Source organism: Tenrec ecaudatus, chromosome 16 (genome assembly GCF_050624435.1).
Source record: "Tenrec ecaudatus isolate mTenEca1 chromosome 16, mTenEca1.hap1, whole genome shotgun sequence".
NCBI lineage: Eukaryota > Metazoa > Chordata > Mammalia > Afrosoricida > Tenrecidae > Tenrec > Tenrec ecaudatus.
In genome coordinates, this window is record NC_134545.1 from 80,997,396 (window position 1) to 81,015,047 (window position 17,652).

General features: G+C 48.5%; 1 protein-coding gene across 2 annotated transcripts in view; it reads right to left on the minus strand.

Annotated features, from left to right (window-relative positions):
- Positions 1-17,652, minus strand: part of TLL2 (tolloid like 2) — a 172,136-nt gene that overhangs the window by 32,787 nt on the left and 121,697 nt on the right. For both annotated transcript variants that reach the window (XM_075533979.1, XM_075533978.1), the window contains one exon: positions 13,231-13,333. In XM_075533979.1, coding sequence (XP_075390094.1) covers positions 13,231-13,333 — 103 coding nt within the window. The remainder of the gene's footprint in view (positions 1-13,230; positions 13,334-17,652) is intronic.

Sequence of the window (17,652 nt, forward strand, 5' to 3'; positions counted from 1 at the left end):
ACTCTTATTTAACATCGCTCTGGAGATTTTAGCTAACAGCATAAGGCAAAGAAAAGACATCAAAGATATTGCCTGGGGAAAGAAGAGGTGAAAAAAAATCCCAAAAGCGCCACAAGGGGAGTACTGGAAGCAATAGAGGAATATGGCAGAGTGGCAGGCTATAAGATCAACAAACAGCAGTCTATCAGGCTGCTGTACACATTGGACAAGACCACAGAAGGTGTGGGATATATAAAGATTTTTCCCCAGCTTTGTCTCTCCCAAAGATATGCCAAACATTAGAGGCTGTTAGCCACCACGTGGTGGGAGGTCAGATGCTTAGAGATATTCTCCTTGAAGGGACCCGGTCCCCTGTAGGTAGGGCTCACACCCTACTAATAAAGACAGTGTTTCCATGGAGATCCAAAGAATAGGTCAAACCTGCTCAGTGACATCTAAAGTTAGGCTTCCATCCTGAATCTAGCATCCACCCATCTTATCAGATGTGTACCCCCAATACCTCCCCTTCCTATTGCATGTATACCCCTAGATAGTCCCCCTTCCATTACAGTATTACCTATAGTTCAACCCTTTCCTGTGACATCGGTCTTTACCTGTAATTAGGGGGTTTGCATGCCCCCCAAAGATATATAAGCCTTGGTTAGAAATACAGAGCTCTCTCTCTCTCTCCCAGTCCTCTCTCCCTGATTTTCACTCGCCTGTCCCCTCTCCTCTTACCCTCCCTCTCTCCTGTGGTTCCCCCTGCCCTGTACCACCAAGAGGAGCTGAGGTGAGCATGCTACCATGAAATGTGGCTGACTGCATTATGTCAACCTCTCTTCTCTCTCTATTGTTATCTATGACTTTACTGTAACCTTATCATCACTGTACAATTGTGCCTCCTGGACCCCTGATGATTTGTTAGGGGCTGGCTACCCTGACAAAAAGAGAAGAGAAAAAAGGTGGTGACCTTCACAATAGCAGAGAACAAATTGAAATATCTAGGGATATACCTGATTGAAAAACAAAAGATTTGTATGAGGAAAATGACAGAAACCAAGAGTGACCTCAACAAATGGAAGAATATCTCATGCTCATGGCTTGGAAGACTCAATATAGTAAAGATGTCAGTTTGGCCCAAAGTACTATATAAGTTTAATGCAATCCTGATACAACTACCATCATCTTTCTTCAAATAATTGGAAAAACTGATTACCAACTTCATATGGAGAGGGAAGAAGCCAAGAATTAGCAGAACTCCTCAAGAAGAAGGACAGAGTGGGAGGGCTTGCTCTACCTGACTTTAACACATATTATGCAGTCACAGTGGTCAAAACCACATGGTATTGGTATAATGACAGAGACTCAGACCAATGGAAAAGAACTGAAAACCCAGAAGTAAAATCATCAGCATACAGACAACTGATCTTTGATAAGGTCTGAAAATGTATCAAATGGGAAGCGGATATCCTCTTCAACAAGTGGTGTTGAAAAAAATGGATATTTACATGTAGAAAAATGAAGCAAGACCCTTATCTCACTCCATGCACAAGAATAAACTCAAGGTGGATCACAGACCTTGAGGTAAAACCCCAAACTATTAGGGCTATTAATGATGGAATTTGGACAAACCTGAGAACTTTGGCACAGGGACTCTATGGGCTATCAGAAATAGGGAAGGTCACAAATACAGATGCGTCACAAATTGACAAGTGGGATATACTGAAGATAAAACACCCTTGTACACTGAAAGACTTCACCAAGAGAGTAATAAGAGAGCCCACAGTCTAGGAAAACATCTTTAGCAATGACACATCAGACAAATGCCTCTATAATACTCTGCTATCTTCCAGAAATAAAAAAAACTAATTGCCCACTGAGGAGGTGATCAAAGGATCCGAACAGAAGTTTCACAAGGCAGAAATCCGAGTGGCCAATAAACAAATGAGAAAATGTTCCCGATCATTAGCCATAAGAGAAATGCAAATTTTATTTACACCTCCACAGAGAAAGAGGGACCAGACTTCAACCCGGTGCTCCAAGATGTGAATGGAACATACTGGCATGAAGCAGGGAATCAAGAGAGAGGTCTGAGGGGCGGGCCCCAATCCCAACTATGTGGACAGCCCCCTTTCCCTGCAGAAGAATTCACTTCAGAGGACAGCACTGAAGCTGCAGTCCAGGGAGAGGGACATGTCTGATCAGAGCACACAAGACTAAATGAAGGGGAACGAAGAGAGAGTGGAGCACATCCTGGCCCACCAAGCCCCGAGGATGATATTCCTGCTCAGAGCAGCCAATGGACAGAGAGGACCATAGGGCTGGCCCCTCTACAAGACACACTATCCCTCACTGACCCATAGCACTACAGGGGTTAACACAGGAGACACTGAGGGAATTGCACTTAATCTGACCCCACCACCCTGAGAGGAAACACTAAGGGCATACAACAGAGCAAGGTAGTCCCCAGGGAGTTACAAAAATAGACTTTGGGTTCAGGGCGTGGCACCCCATCAGACACATCCAGAAAATACTTCTAAAGATCAACAACAGACCTTGAACTATTTATATGTTTTTCTTTCTTTTTTTGGTCATTGGTTTTTGTTGTTGTTGTTTGGTTTTCTTTTGTTGCTTTGTTTTGTTCTGTCTTGTTTTTTGTGCATCTTATTATCTCTGAAGCTCTATCTAGATAAGATAGGGGGGATAAACAATCTGGAGGAGAAAACAACGGGTCGGATGGTCCTGGGAGGACATGGGAGAGGGGGAGGTGGGGGAAAGGAAATGGGTGTTAACAAAGCGAGGGACAAGGGAACAACAAGTAATATAAAATGGATGCCAAGAAGGATGTAGGAGGGATGATAGGGCTTGATTAGGGCAATGTAACTGAGAGGAATTACTGAGGCTCAAATGAAGACTGAGCATGATAGTGGGACAAGAGGAAAGTAAAAGGAAATAGGGGAAAGAACTAGGAGGCAAAGGGCATTTATAGAGGTCTAATACAGATATGTACATATGTAAATATATTTATATATGAGGATGGGGAAATAGATCTATGCACATATATTTATAGGTTTAGTATTAAGGTAGCAGATGGACATTGGGCCTCCACTCAAGTACTCCCTCAATACAAGAACACTTTGTTCTATTAAACTGGCATTCTATGATGCTCACCTTCCTGACACGATTGCTGAAGACAAAATGGTACATAAGCAAATGTGGTGAAGAAAGCTGATGGTGCCTGTCTACCAAAAGATATAGCATCTGAGGTCTTAACGGATTGAAGATAAACAAGGGGCCATGTAGCTGAGACGCAACAAAGTCCACATGGAAAAGTACACCATTCTGTGTGATCATGAGGTGTTGATGGTATCAGGCATCTAATACCCAGAGCAAAAATCATACCAATGGGAATGAGGGGGAGTGCAGAGTGGAGTCCCAAAGCCCATCTGTAGGCAAGTGGACATCCCTTACAGAAGGATCGCAGGGAGGAAATGAGCCAGTCAGAGTGCAGTATAGCACCAATGAAACATACAACTTTCCTGTAGTTCTTTAATGCTTCCTTCCTCACCACTCCTCCCCCACTATCATGATCCCAATTCTACCTTCCAACTCTGGCTAGACCAGAGGATGTACACTGGTACAGATAAGAGATGGAAGGAATCCAGGGTGGATGATCCCCTCAGGACCATAAATGACAGCAGTGATACCAGGAGGGGAAGGGGAAGGTGGAGGAGAAAGGGGGAACCAATCATAATGATCTACACATAACCCCCTCCCTCCCTGAAGGACAACAGAAAGGTGGGTGAAGGGAGACATTTGTCAGTGTAAAACATGAAAAATTAATAATAATTTATAAATTATCAGGGTTCGTGAAGGGAGGGAGGGTGAGGGAGGGAGGGGAAAAATGAGGAGCTGAGACCAAGGGCTCAAGTAGAAAGTAAATGTTTTGAGAATGATGAGGGCAACAAATATACAAATGTGCTTGACACAATGGATGGATGGATGGATTGTGACAAGAGTTGTACAAGCCCCCAATAAAATGATTTTAAAAATTAAAAATGAAAAACAAAGGCAAATAGTATACTTACATAGGTGAAATAACTCACTCACACTCACTACCACAAAGTCCATGCTGACTCACAGTGACCCTACAGGACAGGGTAGAGCTGCCCCTGTGGGTTCTGGGGACTAACTCTTTATGAGAGTAGAAAGCCTCATTTTTTTTCTCCCATGGAGGGGCTGGTGGTTTTGAACTGCTTACCTTGTGGTTAGCAGCCCAATGTTTAACCACTATGCCACCAGGGCTCTTGTTTAGGAGGAAAAACTAGACTAGGCAAATTCACGGAGACAGGAAGTAGAGTACAGGTTACCAGGGACAGGGAGCAGGAGGAAGGAGAAGCTGCCATCTAATGAGTGCCAAGTTTCTAAGCCCTGGTGGTGCCCTGAGCTAGCCACTGGGATGATTGGCAGCGAGCCCACCCTGGGAGAAAGATCAGAAAGTGTGCTTCTGCAAGGATTCACAACCTTGGACCTCCCCCCTTACCACCACTCCCTGTCCATTCTACTCTGTCCTATGGGTTCTCTATGGTGTGGGTGTCTGTTATGGGTGATAAAAAAAATTGAAAGTAGTGGTGAAGATTGCACAACATTATAAATGTAATCAACTCCTTTGAATTATATCTTTTTCCCTCCTCATGGGTGATATTGTTTATTAATTTATTTATTTAGAATCATTTTATTGGGGTCTCATCCAACTCTTATCACAATGCATACATACATCAATTGTGTCAAGCACATTTTTATGTTCATTGCCCTCATCATTCTCAAAATATTTGCTCTCCACTTAAGCCCTTGGTATCAGCTCCTCATTTTCCCCCCTCCCTCCCTGCTCCCCATCCCTCATGAACCCTTGATAATTTACAAATTATTATCATTTTGTCATACCTTACACTGTCCAACGTCTCCCTTCACCTACTTTTCTGTTGTCCGTCCCCCAGAGAGGAGGTTATATGTAAATCCTTATAATTGTTTTCCCCTTTCTACCCCACCTTCCCTCCACCCTCCAGCATCACCACTCTCACCACTGGTCCTGGAGGAGCCATCTGTCCTGGATTCCCTGTGTTTCCAGTTCCTATCTGTACCAGTGTACATCCTCTGGGTTAGCCGGGTTTGTAAGGTAGAATTGGGATCATGATAGTCGGGGGAGAGGAAGCATTTAAGAATTAGAGGGAAATTGTATGTTTCATTGTTGCTACACTGCATGCTGACGTCTCTTCCCCATGACTCTTCTATAAGGGGATGTCCCATTACCTACAGATGGGTTTTGAGTCTCCACTCTGCACTCCCCCTCATTTACAATGATAAGATTTTTGTTCTTTGATGGTTGATACCTGATCCCTTCGACACCTCATGGTCACACAGGCTGGTGTGCTTCTTTCATGTGGGATTTGTTCCTTCTCAATTTGTTGGCCGCTTATTTATCTTCAAGCCTTTAAGACCCCAGACGATATATCTTTGATAGCCAGGTACCATCAGCTTTCTTTACCACATTTGCTTATGCACACATTTGTCTTCAGTGATCATATCGGGAAGGTGGGCACACAATGATATTATTTTTTGTTCTTTGATACCTGATACCTGGTCCCTTCTACACCTCATGGTCACACAGGCTGGTGTGCTTCTTCCTTGTGGGCTTTGTTGCTTCTGAGCTAGGTAAACAAGCAGCCATCTAGCTCATAATTATATATATTTTAAATCATCTAAATGGCGAATGTTACACTATTATATTTTATCACAACAATTTTTTAAAAAACTTTTTATTATGAATGACTTTGGGGGCAGTCATTAATTTTCCATCCAACAACTTATACAACACATTACCCTTCCCCATGGCTCGCCCCTATACTCACCCCATCGCTTCTTTCCCTATCTCTCTCTCGCAATACACTTTTTAATTTAAAAAATGCATTTTACATTCGGGGGAAATGGGCACTAGTTTTCTTGTGTGGGTGCTGAAAATTGTTCTAGAATGCATTGTGGTGATAACAACGTGACTCTGTGGTCATGATCAAAGTCACTGACACGTACCCTTTGAAAGAGGGAGTTGTTTGGTATGTGACTTGTATATCAATAAAGCCAGTTGTGGTCGGTTGGCTGGCTTTTTAAGGCCAGTTAACAAATATTTGGTGGATATTCTCTTATTGCCAGCACCTTGATAGATACTGGAGCAAATAACTAATTGAAGCTCTAACTCTGTTTGTCCATCTAAAGAATGGGGGTGGCGAGGGCAGGGCAGGGGTGGAAGCAAATGCCATTATAGACGTGTCCTAATGGCCAAGCCTGGCATACATTCTTTGGGAAAGAAAGGCGGGTTGAGGTTGCTAATCTCTTTCGGCTTCCTTCCGATTCTGGCCACCTGCAGCCTCTTGGATTGGGGGTGCTGAGTATTAAGTGAGATGAACAGACGCTGCTGCCAAGAATCCAACAAGGGAGAAAATCCATCAGAAGCCTATAAATTTCCAGTAATAGCTCCTCTGGCATGGCCAATTAGTGTCAGTTTAGTTCTTGGAAACCAGCACGTACAGATGGGAAAGGGTTGCTTACCAGCAAGGAGGCGGATTTGCAGAACAGCAGGTAGACCACGCCTGCTCACAAAAGGAATTCCTTCTCAGCCTGGGCCAAGTTTCAAGTCCAAGTTTCTCCTTTAAAAACCCCAGCTGTCACAGCGGCTGGGGACCCCTTCCCAAAGAGAAGAGTCTTTCACTGCCTAAGCACCAAACCGGATGGGAAGCAGCCCCCGACATCAAGCCAAGGCCTATGGGTGAGAAGGGATTCCCAGGCTTGAAGCAATGGCGCTCCCCAAGGTGCTCTGTGATGACCCTTCAACCCAGGGCCCTCCACTTCGCGCCTACTCCCCGCCCCCCACCCACCCCGGGTGACACCTTGGCATTTCCAACTTCATCATAATCATTTTCACAGGAGCCCTATTGTTGAGTGCATCGATGCCACATGTGCCGGGGCCCCGGGAGCGCCATGGCTAAGGACTCAGCTGCCAGCTGAAGACTGGTGGTTCGGACTCACCGGCTGCTCTGCGGAAGTGCCCGGACAATCTGATCCCCTGAAAGCTGAAGCCGAGGGACCCCCTGGAGCCATTCTACTGCGTCCTGCAGAGTCGGTCTGAACTGGATCGGACTTGCAGGGAAGGCACACAGCAAAGCAGGCCAGACCCTGCCCCGTTAGCCCCACGAGCCTCGGAATTAGGTACTATTATTAATGCCATCTCACAGATGAGGAAGCTGAGGGTGCCGAGCTCTAAGAGGGGACATTGGTGTGTGTGTGTGTGTGTGTGTGTGTGTGTGTGTGTGTGTGAAATATGTGCATCACTCCAAGAATGGGACCGGGTTTGAACCCTGGTGCTTATGATCTTGACCTTCCTCATCTACAGCATCTTCGTCCCGTCTTCGCCAGCACCTCCACCACCATCTAAAGGGTCTGTCTGTTTATTCTGTGCGCTGCACACGGTTCATAAAAGAAGACATCCGCCTGCAGCCTGGGAATGTCCGCGCGGCTCGTCTCCCAGTTGGGAAACAGACTCTCGGAGCATAAAGCAACTCCGTGGAAAGCCAGGCTGGGCTGTCGGATTCACTCCATCGGGTCTGCTCATTTGGGCGGCCGCCCTGGCCCAGGGAGCCACAACAGTGGGGCCAGGCCCCGTGATTGGCCTGCCTGGCCTTTCTGAACTCCTCTCTCCACTTCAGGGAAAGGGGGAGAAAGGGCTTTTGTCCGCATTGTGGTGGCACAGAATGCCCAGAAGACAGTTCTGCATACAAAAGTGCATTGTTGGGGCCACGTCTCTGGAAGATACACAGGAGGGGAGTCGGACATGGCGGACCGTGTGTCAGTGTACTGGAGGGGGTTCTCTCGGATGCCACCTTCCTTCTCACTCTCCGTGCAATCTCCCAAGCGACCTCTGCAACTGAAAGACCAATTTGAAGTCTTTAACCAGCTGTGAAATGCTCTCCATCTCCCTTGCATGGGGCTATGAGAACGACCCCCGGTCCTTCCACAGAGACTCGCAGGCTGGAGAGGAACGAAATGGAGGGGGGGGTGTGTTTGGGGGGAGAGTCTGGGGAGAGGTGTCGAATTCCTAAATTGCAATCTGGTTCCTGGGTTTAGAGGAGGAGTTTAATAAGGCATCAGGAAGAGGAAATGCAGATGCGAACACGACAAGGGGGCTCCATGGGGAGTCATCAAGAGTTCATTCATTAAAAGTTATGTGTCCATTATGCCTGGATTTTCACACACTGCCCTGGGAAAGTATGCGATACACAGTTTTTCAGAGCAAGAAGCATACTTTCACCAGCCTCCCTAATCCGCTCTGCCTCCTGCGAAAGGGGCATTGATCTGCCGCCTCCTGGCAGACTGCATAGCACGGACCCCTCCCCGGGGACCAGCTCGGTCCGCACAATGCGCTTGTTCTGCACACAAAAGTTCTCCAACAACTGCATTTGGAAACATCAGAGCCGGCCAACTCGTTGGCAGAGGATCACTCTCCAAAATTAAGAGTGACAGTTGCAGGCGCTGGGCCATGCCTGGCTGCAGGACTCTCCCTGCCCCCTCCTCCCCCAACACCCCCCCCCCCCCGCCCAAACAAATCTACAAACAGGACAAGCCCCATTACCTTCTAGCCCACGCAAGTGTGGCCTGAGATTCCAGGAGTGAAATTTTGCTTCCATTTCAAGAGAAAGGATTTATGTGCTGGGAACTCCTCCGCTTGTGCCACTCTCAGGAATGTGCCATAGCCCTCATGGGGGTGGGGGTGGGGGCTGGGGAGGGGTGGGAAGTGGGGTAGGTGGGTGACGACTCGGGTAACAGAGAGCTTCCTCCTCCTGAGCCCTGTAAAGCTATCCCATTTTTGCGGGGATATGTAGTTGCCAGATTTAGCAAACAAAAATACAGGGAGTTGAGTTAAATTTGAATTTCAGAGACACACTGGATAATGTTTTTTTGGCCAGGGGGTTCCTGGCAACCCTGAGGGGGAGAGGTTCACCAGTGCCTCTCTCCATTACCGGGAGGTTTGAAGTCTAGTCTGATCTCGGCACTATTGGGCTGAGTGGCCCACATTGGAGGGTAGCTTGGATTTCTCATGAAGGAGTGGGATTAGGTAGCACGAAAGTGCTTGGCTGCCAACTGAAAGGTTGGTGGTTCTAATCCACCCAGTGGCTTCACAGGAGTCAGGCCTGGCCATCTGGTCCCATAAATATTACAGCCTAGAACCCCATGGAAGTTGTTTTACTCTGTTACCTGAGGTCACTATGATTCAAAATTGACTTAAGGCCATGTGACAACAAGGTCTCTGCTAGGTATTGATTCCACGTTTCCCTGCACTCCTTGTATACAGCATTAAAAAAACACACGTCTTGTCTTCATTATAAAATAACTCCTGAAAGTATCCTCATACAAGATTCAAAGAATCCAGAGGTCTATAAAACCAACATGATGTTCTCTGCCCACCTCTTCCCACTTCCTTTCCCAAAGGGAGCCACCCGAGCATCCTGGGATTGTGATGCCAGGCATGTGGGCAGGCACTGGTATTGACAGGTAGATAGCATCATTCTCTGGCCCAACCCACGGAGATTCTGATTCAGAAGTCGCCCAGGAGTCTGTATGCCTAGAAACCAACCTAGGTCATACAAGTGTTCAGCCTGGCTGGGGAACCTCTGCCCCTGGACAGACAGCTTGCAGCCCCAGGTGGTGTAAAAAGTTACCACACACACACACACACACAAAGTTACCATACCCACACACAGTTACCACACACACACACACACACAGTTACCACACACATACAAAGTTACACCCCCACCGACACAGTTACTCCCCCACAGACATATACACAAAGTTACCACACACACACACACAAAGTTACCACACCTACACACAAAGTTACCACACCTACACACAAAGTTACCACACACACACATAGTTACACACACACATATAGTTACACACACACACACACACAAAGTTACCACACTTGGAGGCTGTCCACAGGAAGTTTGGGGGGGTCGGGTGTCTACCCAGAGGTGCCTTGGAACAAACACCTGGCGATCTACTTCTGGAAAAGTGGCCACTGCACACCCTACGTAGCACAGCTCTGCCATTAGTCCCCATGAGCCAGAATCAACATGGCGGCAAATGGTGTTGGTCCTTTTGCCACACACAACCGGCATGTCCCGTAAAGGATGCCTCCCTCTGGCTGCGGGCACACCCCTGGTCTGTCCATGTTAGACCAGAAACAGAACACTCGGACCAACCACTTCCACCCTGCCGCTCTGGTCTGCGCTTCACATGAGTCCACCTTCTTGACTTGTGCACCTAGGCAGGTCACTCGTTACTTGAATTCTTCCTGCTGATGGTGGCTTACAGGGACAGTGAATTCTTTAAAGGGGTTTTTCTAACCAAGTCTTTAACTCCCACCAAATGACCTTCCCCTGAGTGGATCTGGTAACAAGAAGGGGGAAGATACTGATGGGATTCACCTGTGAGTAATTCTGAACAGGCGTCCCTGGAGGGCCAGCCATCCCGCTGGGTACCCAGTGAGCACTCTGAGCAGTAGGAAGGGCCATGGTGATGTAGTGGTTACACACTGGGCAGTTCGAAACCACCAGCAGCTCCGAGGGAGAAAGACTGGGCTTTCTACTCCCACAAACAGTTACCGTCTTGGAAACCCACAGGGGGTCCCTATGTGTCTGCATTAACTGGATGGTAGTGAGTTTGGTTCTGGAGTTGAGAAGCAGGAGGGGGACTCTTACTACCAGCAAGGGCCAGGAGTAGATTGCATCCTCTGGACCTAAGATCCCTGGGCGTTGAACTCCTGGATCCAGATGACAGCGACAACATCCGAGAGCAGCAGCAGAACCAGGAGCCAGAGCACGAAACAGAGCAATGGACTTCTCAACCCACGGAGCAAGGAGAGAAAAGTGATTTTGTACAGGAGGCTGGCTTGCGGAGTAGGGTGCCTCTGGACACTTCACTGGGGATGTTGGACTTGCAGAATCCATGGAAATGGAACCGAGTGCCTTCAGGCTGAGGCTTCTAGGCACTTAATTTGGGGAGCTGGGTTTACTGAACTTGATCTGGATGCCTTCGGGTTGAAGCTGGTAGCCGGGTGGCATGCCCTTTGCAGAACTTTGTAACGCACCCTGATAAACAATTCAAACATGGGCATTTCTTGCTGGCATGGCAATTTGTTAACTTCCTGAATAAGCCCTTTCATCGTGAATTTTGTCTGTGAGTTCTGTGTCGTCATTGCAATGGACAGTAGATGCCAGGGAATTAAACTAGAGAAGATTAATTAAGACAGTACAGTGGCAGCCCAGTGCCCCTCTCAGAGCCTGTCCTCGCTGCCCTCCAGCTCTGGAGAGCTCCTGTGGGCACACATTTATGCCTGTTGGACCTCAGGAATTTAACTTCTTGGATTGAGGGCCTCAGAGGCTGCTCTCCACAGCAGCTGACCTTGCTGGCAACCCCTGAGCCTACTGAACCCCACTATCTGCCAGACCTCTTTGGGCCTCGCCAGACTCTCAGTTCTGGTCTCTTCCGCCCTCCCTCTTCCTTGTATCTCTCAACCTCAACAGCATATGAGGAGGCTGCAAAAAGTTCTGGGGGAGATTCCATGATCTTGGCATTCCTTTTCCCACTAACTTTCGGAAGCCCCCTCAGACATGCCATGCCAGGCAGTGAAATTCCCAGGTCAGCCCTCTTCTTCCTTTGCCACTTTCAGTCAGCCAGCCCGACAGCAGCTCTCTCCACGGTGGTCACTCGTTGCACAGGAAGTAGGACTCCTCTGCCTATTGGAAGGCAGACCAGAACCTAGTCCCCACTGGGAGCTTCGCCTTCTCCAACCCGGGCTCCACCTTCCAGGCCCCCCTAGGAATGAGGACAACCCACTCTTGGCTCAGACCCTCCCATCTCTCTCTAGCTGTACCATGGCTGCCAGTCCTGGGCTGGGTCTCACTGCCTCCTCCACGGCCACCAGAGCCATTGGCACTAATCTTGAGGGATTTCTTTGCCGACGGCCAGCCTTGGGTGAACTAACTGTTCTCTCTGCACTCGCTCCCCCTTGTCCAAGTTGTCTTTTTATGAGGAGTTCCTGTACAGCTTTCACCAAATCAGACCTGCTCCTTGGAGGAAAGACAGCTAAGCCAAGAACAGAGCATGTTACTTAAAAACAAAACAAAAAAACTGCCTTCCTAAAGTCACCACTGTGCATAAGTTATTTATAACCACGGTTCTAATCGTGCTGAGACGCAGGTACATGCACATATATTTATGTTCTATTAGGCTGGCAGGTGGTTTCTTCCTGCTGAACCCAGCCTGCCCAGTGCTTACAGCGATCTTGTTTGAAATGATTTGGGCCAGGCAACTTGCTCTCCAGTTCCACGTTCCTACAACGCTTGATCACATCGCACCCACCCAGTTTTATTCATCTATGCCCTGTCCCCCCAGGCATCTGAGTTGGCAGATGCCGGCCCCATGTGCGTAGAGAGATGTTTGTTTCGGCCACACGGAATCCTGCCGTCTCTCTCACTCTGCAGCAGGCTGTGCCGGGAACAATGCACAGCCAACACCTTTCCACACTAACCAGTAGTCACGGCTAACGGGTTGGGGGAAGCAGGTCACTGACCAAGAGACAGATCCTCAGGCAGAAGGGCCGGCACAGGGGCCCCAGTGGGCTCGAACCTGGGTGCGTGCGGATGTGAAGGTGGTGCTGGACGGGGCAGTGTTTCGTTCCGTTGTCCACAGCGCTACTGTGAGTTTGAATTAACCTGAGGGCACCTAACAACCACCACCACCTCGAACATGCCCCCCCCTCCCCCCGAATGGATAGAGAGTCTCCCATTCGAAGGATGCATCCTCCTGGATTCAGCTAACCCCACTGCTGGGCATTGCAATTGGTTGCAATTTCTCCGGCTTCAGCGAGCAGCGCTGCCACCAAAGGGATGCACACTTCCTGAATGAGTTCCCTCGGAGACATTGCAAGAGGAGGAACTGTTGGGCCAAAAGGTTTTTTGCAGTTTTAGAAGCTCTAAACATGTGTGGCCAAATGGCATGTGCAGCATTTTACAGCATCACAGAGTCCTGGAGAGTTTCATGTGCAACCATCACGGCCGACCCTCCCCACCCCACCCACCCAGCATCGCCCGCACATCAAAGCAGGGTTTCCAAGGATTCCTACGGGCAACTCACCCAAGAGGGGGGCTTTCCTCCAGTAACCATCCCGGACCTCCACGTAATCATACCAGCACAGGCGGCTTTTAAACAAATCCATGGACGTGAAGTTTAGGATGATCTGCAAAGAGTTACCATAGAGTGAATCGGGGCAGCGGAGCCAGAGGAGTTTGGAAAGATATTTCTTGAATACTTGCATTCTCAAGTTACCCTTTAGCATGCAGGGCTGTCAGGACTCAGTAGGAGTGTCTCCTTGGAAAGACAGCCACCGGAAACCCCATGACATTAAATAATAAACGCTAAGCAGGTTGGGGAGTATGCAGAAGGGGATGGGTCCCTTTGGTTCTGTCTGGGGAATTGCTTGAGCTTTTGAAGTCACTAGATGGTTTACAGAAAGCAAGATGCATTTTAAAAAGATGGATGGGGTACATGGACACTGGGGAATCTAAAAAGAGAGAAGAGGTTGATGAAGTTCAGAGATATGGAGAGATCTTATAACACTATCAATCATTCCAAATGATTCAGAGTTAACCTAGTGCATCTGAGCATTTCCATGATCAATGTCTCCCCAGCCAGGACCTTTCTGTTCAGAGGCTGGTATGTCTAATAGTCTTCCTAACGCTTACCCACTCATTCATTCATTCATTCACTCACTCATACTGCCACCCTGTGTTGAACTCTGACAGCGAGTCAGTCTACTGGCCAATTGAGACACGAGCAGTAAGATAGGTTTGGGGTGTGCAAGGAGCTCAGAAAGCAAAGGCAGGTGTATCAAGTTCAGTAGCACACTATGGTGTAAATGCTGCAAAGAGAGGAGATGGGTATAAAGGACATGTTGACAGCCCTAGGGAGGGACAAGGAGCCCTGGTGATGTAGTGGTTATGCACTGGGCTTCTAAACTGCAAGGTTAGTGTTCAAAACCACAAGCTGCTTTCAAGGAGAAAGACAGGTTTTCTACTCCCATAAACAGGTACAGTCCTGGGAACTCATGGGGGGCAGTTCTACCTTGACCTATAGGGTCGCTGTGAGTCAGCATCGATTCAGTGGCAATGGGTTTGGTTGATAAGAAGGAAGCACCAAATCCTGCTAGTGACGCAGGAGAAGACGTCATAGAGAGGAGGCATGCAAAGGAAAGGGGAATGGGATTCGATGTGCGAGAAAAGGGTAAGTGCGGTCAGGGAGGCGATGGGGGCAGTGATGGTTCTGTGGTCGAATGCTCACCTTCCATGCATCAGATCTGGGTTTGAATCTTACTCAGTGTCCTCATGCACAGCTACCCTAAATGTCTCACTGGAGGCTTGCAAGCTGCTATGATGCCAAACAGGTCTCAGACTAAAACTAAGATGAGAAAGAAAGGCCTGGTGATCCACTCCCAAGAATCAGCCGATGAAACCCCTCTAGGTCAGCGGTTCTCAACCTGAGGGTTGCGACCCCTTTTGCAGGGGTCACTCGATTCCTTACAGTAGAAAAATTACAGTAATAAAGTAGCAATGGAAATAATTTTATAGTTGGGAAGTCACTACAACATGAGGAACTGTATTAAAGGGTGACAGCATTAGGAAGGTTGAGAACCACTGCTCTAGGTCACACTGTCCAGTTCGCAACTGATCATGGGGACTGGGCAGCATTTTGTTCTGTCCTGGGTGGAGTCACCAAGGGTTTGGGGGCTGACTCAGAGACAGCAAACAATGACACTGTAGAGCCAGAATAGTTCAGTGTGTGTGTCTAAAATGAGGCAGGAAGGACAAGGACATAAAGCAAAGTGTAAAAAAAAAAAAAAAAGCAAAGTGTAGAGGTGAGGGGGTTCCGAATGGTTCCGAAGGACAGTTTCAGCTCTTCTGTGCACCCCTGAGGTCATTCAGTGACAGTTCCTGACACCAAACAGGTACCCAGCACAGGGGACTGGGTGGTCCTGCAGACTGGACCTCAGCACACCAGCACTGCTACAATGACCTGGTCCCGGTCCTCGCTGCAGCTCTGCTAGCTCGGGACTCCCCTAGAAGACTGCTAGTGGGGTTCAGGGGCTTCTCTCAGGAGAGACTAGTTCCTGGGAAAGGACATACCATGCTTGGTATGCTGGAGGGAGGGATGGAAAGAGGACGCGCGATGAGATAGATTGACACGGGAGCAGCAATGATGAGCTCATTGAGGATGGAGCAGGACCAGACAGGGTTCTGTGAGCACATTGGGTCTCTATGACTCAGAACTGACTCCAGAGCACCTAACCACAGCATCACCTCCCACATTCCAGCTCCACCACGCAAGGTCCCACACTTCCTCCTGCGACAAAGCTGATTGTCTGGGCTCAGCTTCCGACTTTACCCTCTGCCCGGGGGGAACACATCTCTGCTCTATCCGTTCCCTTCCGTGGCAGTTACATAATCTCCTGTCAACTTGAGTGAAGAGGTGGAGTCTAGCCTGTCAATCATAGCCAATGAAGCCTCTGTGTAGGCATGGCTTTCTCCTGAGGATTCTGGGAACTCCGATTTTCCTCCCTGGAGCTGGGACACACACTTTCCCTTTGAGACATTCCTGTTGACAAGCCACATGGAGCTACACTGATGGAGTCAGAACCCTGGAGCTGGAGCTGAAGCAGCCCAGCACTACGATGCTTCCACCACCACTGGATCCACAAAACTTCCCATCCACTGGCCTGTGATCTTCCTGCATTCAGTGTCACTACATGTGTTGCATGAGTCTGAAGAGGACTTTATAGACTGGCATTAGACTAATATCAGACTTATGGACTTGATCTAGAGTGGGCTGGGATGTTTTCTTTCTTATACACATCTGAGTGTCTATAAATTTGTTTCTCTAGTCCACCCAGACTAACCCATCTGCCCTTCTGGCTCTCCAGGCTCCTGCTCTGCCCCAGCTCCTACACCTTTGACCTTTCCTTTTCCGATTCTTAGCCAGTTCCCATCTCTCTCCATCACTCCACTCTCTCCCCCTCCACTGGTCTCTCCCTTCCATCTGAGGGGGCACCACAAAGCTCATGGAAAGTGGAATCGAAAGGTAGCAGAAGGTTCCACTGCCTTCCAACGGCCCAAGGGACAAACTAACGATGATACAGGCACACGATGGAAAACAGAGCCTGAACGGATAGTGAGGACTCTGAGAAGCATGCCTAGCAAGGATGAACCTGGAGGGATGAGGCTGAGGCCAATCAGTCACCAAAAGGGCCAATGTTGAACGAGACTTACCACTGCCACAAGTGTTCCCACCCGCCGAACCCCCTCTGATGGCCACCAGAGGTGGAAGGGGTTGGGAGGGTAAGTGACTAACCAGGGGGTTGGCAACAACATATGAACGGGGGAAGAAGAAGACAACAGACCTAAGAGGAGGTTGGCAGAAACATTGTGTGGATTGCAATCAACGACATGACACACAATATGTATGAATTAGTGAATGAAAACTGATTTGCTCTGTAAACCTTCACCCAATTCACAATAAAAGGGGTTGGGGGCGGCGGTCAGGTGTTGACCGCATAATGAAATTTCCCCACAAACTCTTTGAAGTCCCTTAGTATTCAAATAGTCCCGGGGTTCCCCTTTCTGTAAGAAAGTCCTTAGTGATATCTACTCATGCAACATGGCATTGGTATAAACCACTCCCACCCCCAAAAGAAAATCTTGAGTCTGGGGTGGAGGGATCCCTTCCTGTCAAACCTAAGGCGCTGTTACTCGGCTGCAGTGTCTGGTCTCCATGGACCTTTATCTAGAGTGCACAAGCCCATGTGTTCACCACCGTTCTCTCACTTCCATTGGTCCTGCTCTGCGCCCCCTCACCCCCCACCATGTCTGACTCTCTGGAAGAGCATGTCCTTCCCAGCTTTCCTCTGGAGTTGATGCCATCGCCCCACCCCCACGTGCAAACCTTGATGCTCTCTCCCCTTTGCCCCGTTGTCTATCCACACCGTCTGCATCTGCTCAGCATCATTCTGATACATTAGTATTTCCTGTAAGACATCTTGTGAGCCTCCCTGTTACCCCAGTCTGGAAGTCCCTTCAACATCCTTTCTGGATTGTTTTCTCTGACATGATTCCTGGGCTCCTCCCAGCGGTGTCCCCCGCCATCCAGCACACAAGGGTTTCTCCATCAATCTGCCACTTACCTGTCATGCTTGCCAGATCCCACCCCTGCTCAGAAAATTTCAGTGGGGCTTCCAATGCCCCACTCTCAGAAATTAAACTCTCTGCTGACTCTCTAGGCCCTCCAAGCCCCCTAATGGATAACGTTATGTGGGAACCAGAAAAACTTCTCCCAAGTTGTCTCCCCCCAAATATCCCAAACTTAGCAGCTTGCTACATGTGGCAAATGACTGTACACTTGGAGGTCAACCTAAGTAGGTCAGGGTTTATTCTCCTAAGGGTTATCGGCCATCAAGAACAAGCAGACCCCGCTGTTTATCCCACCATAAGTAGGGCCCATCCCTTCTGA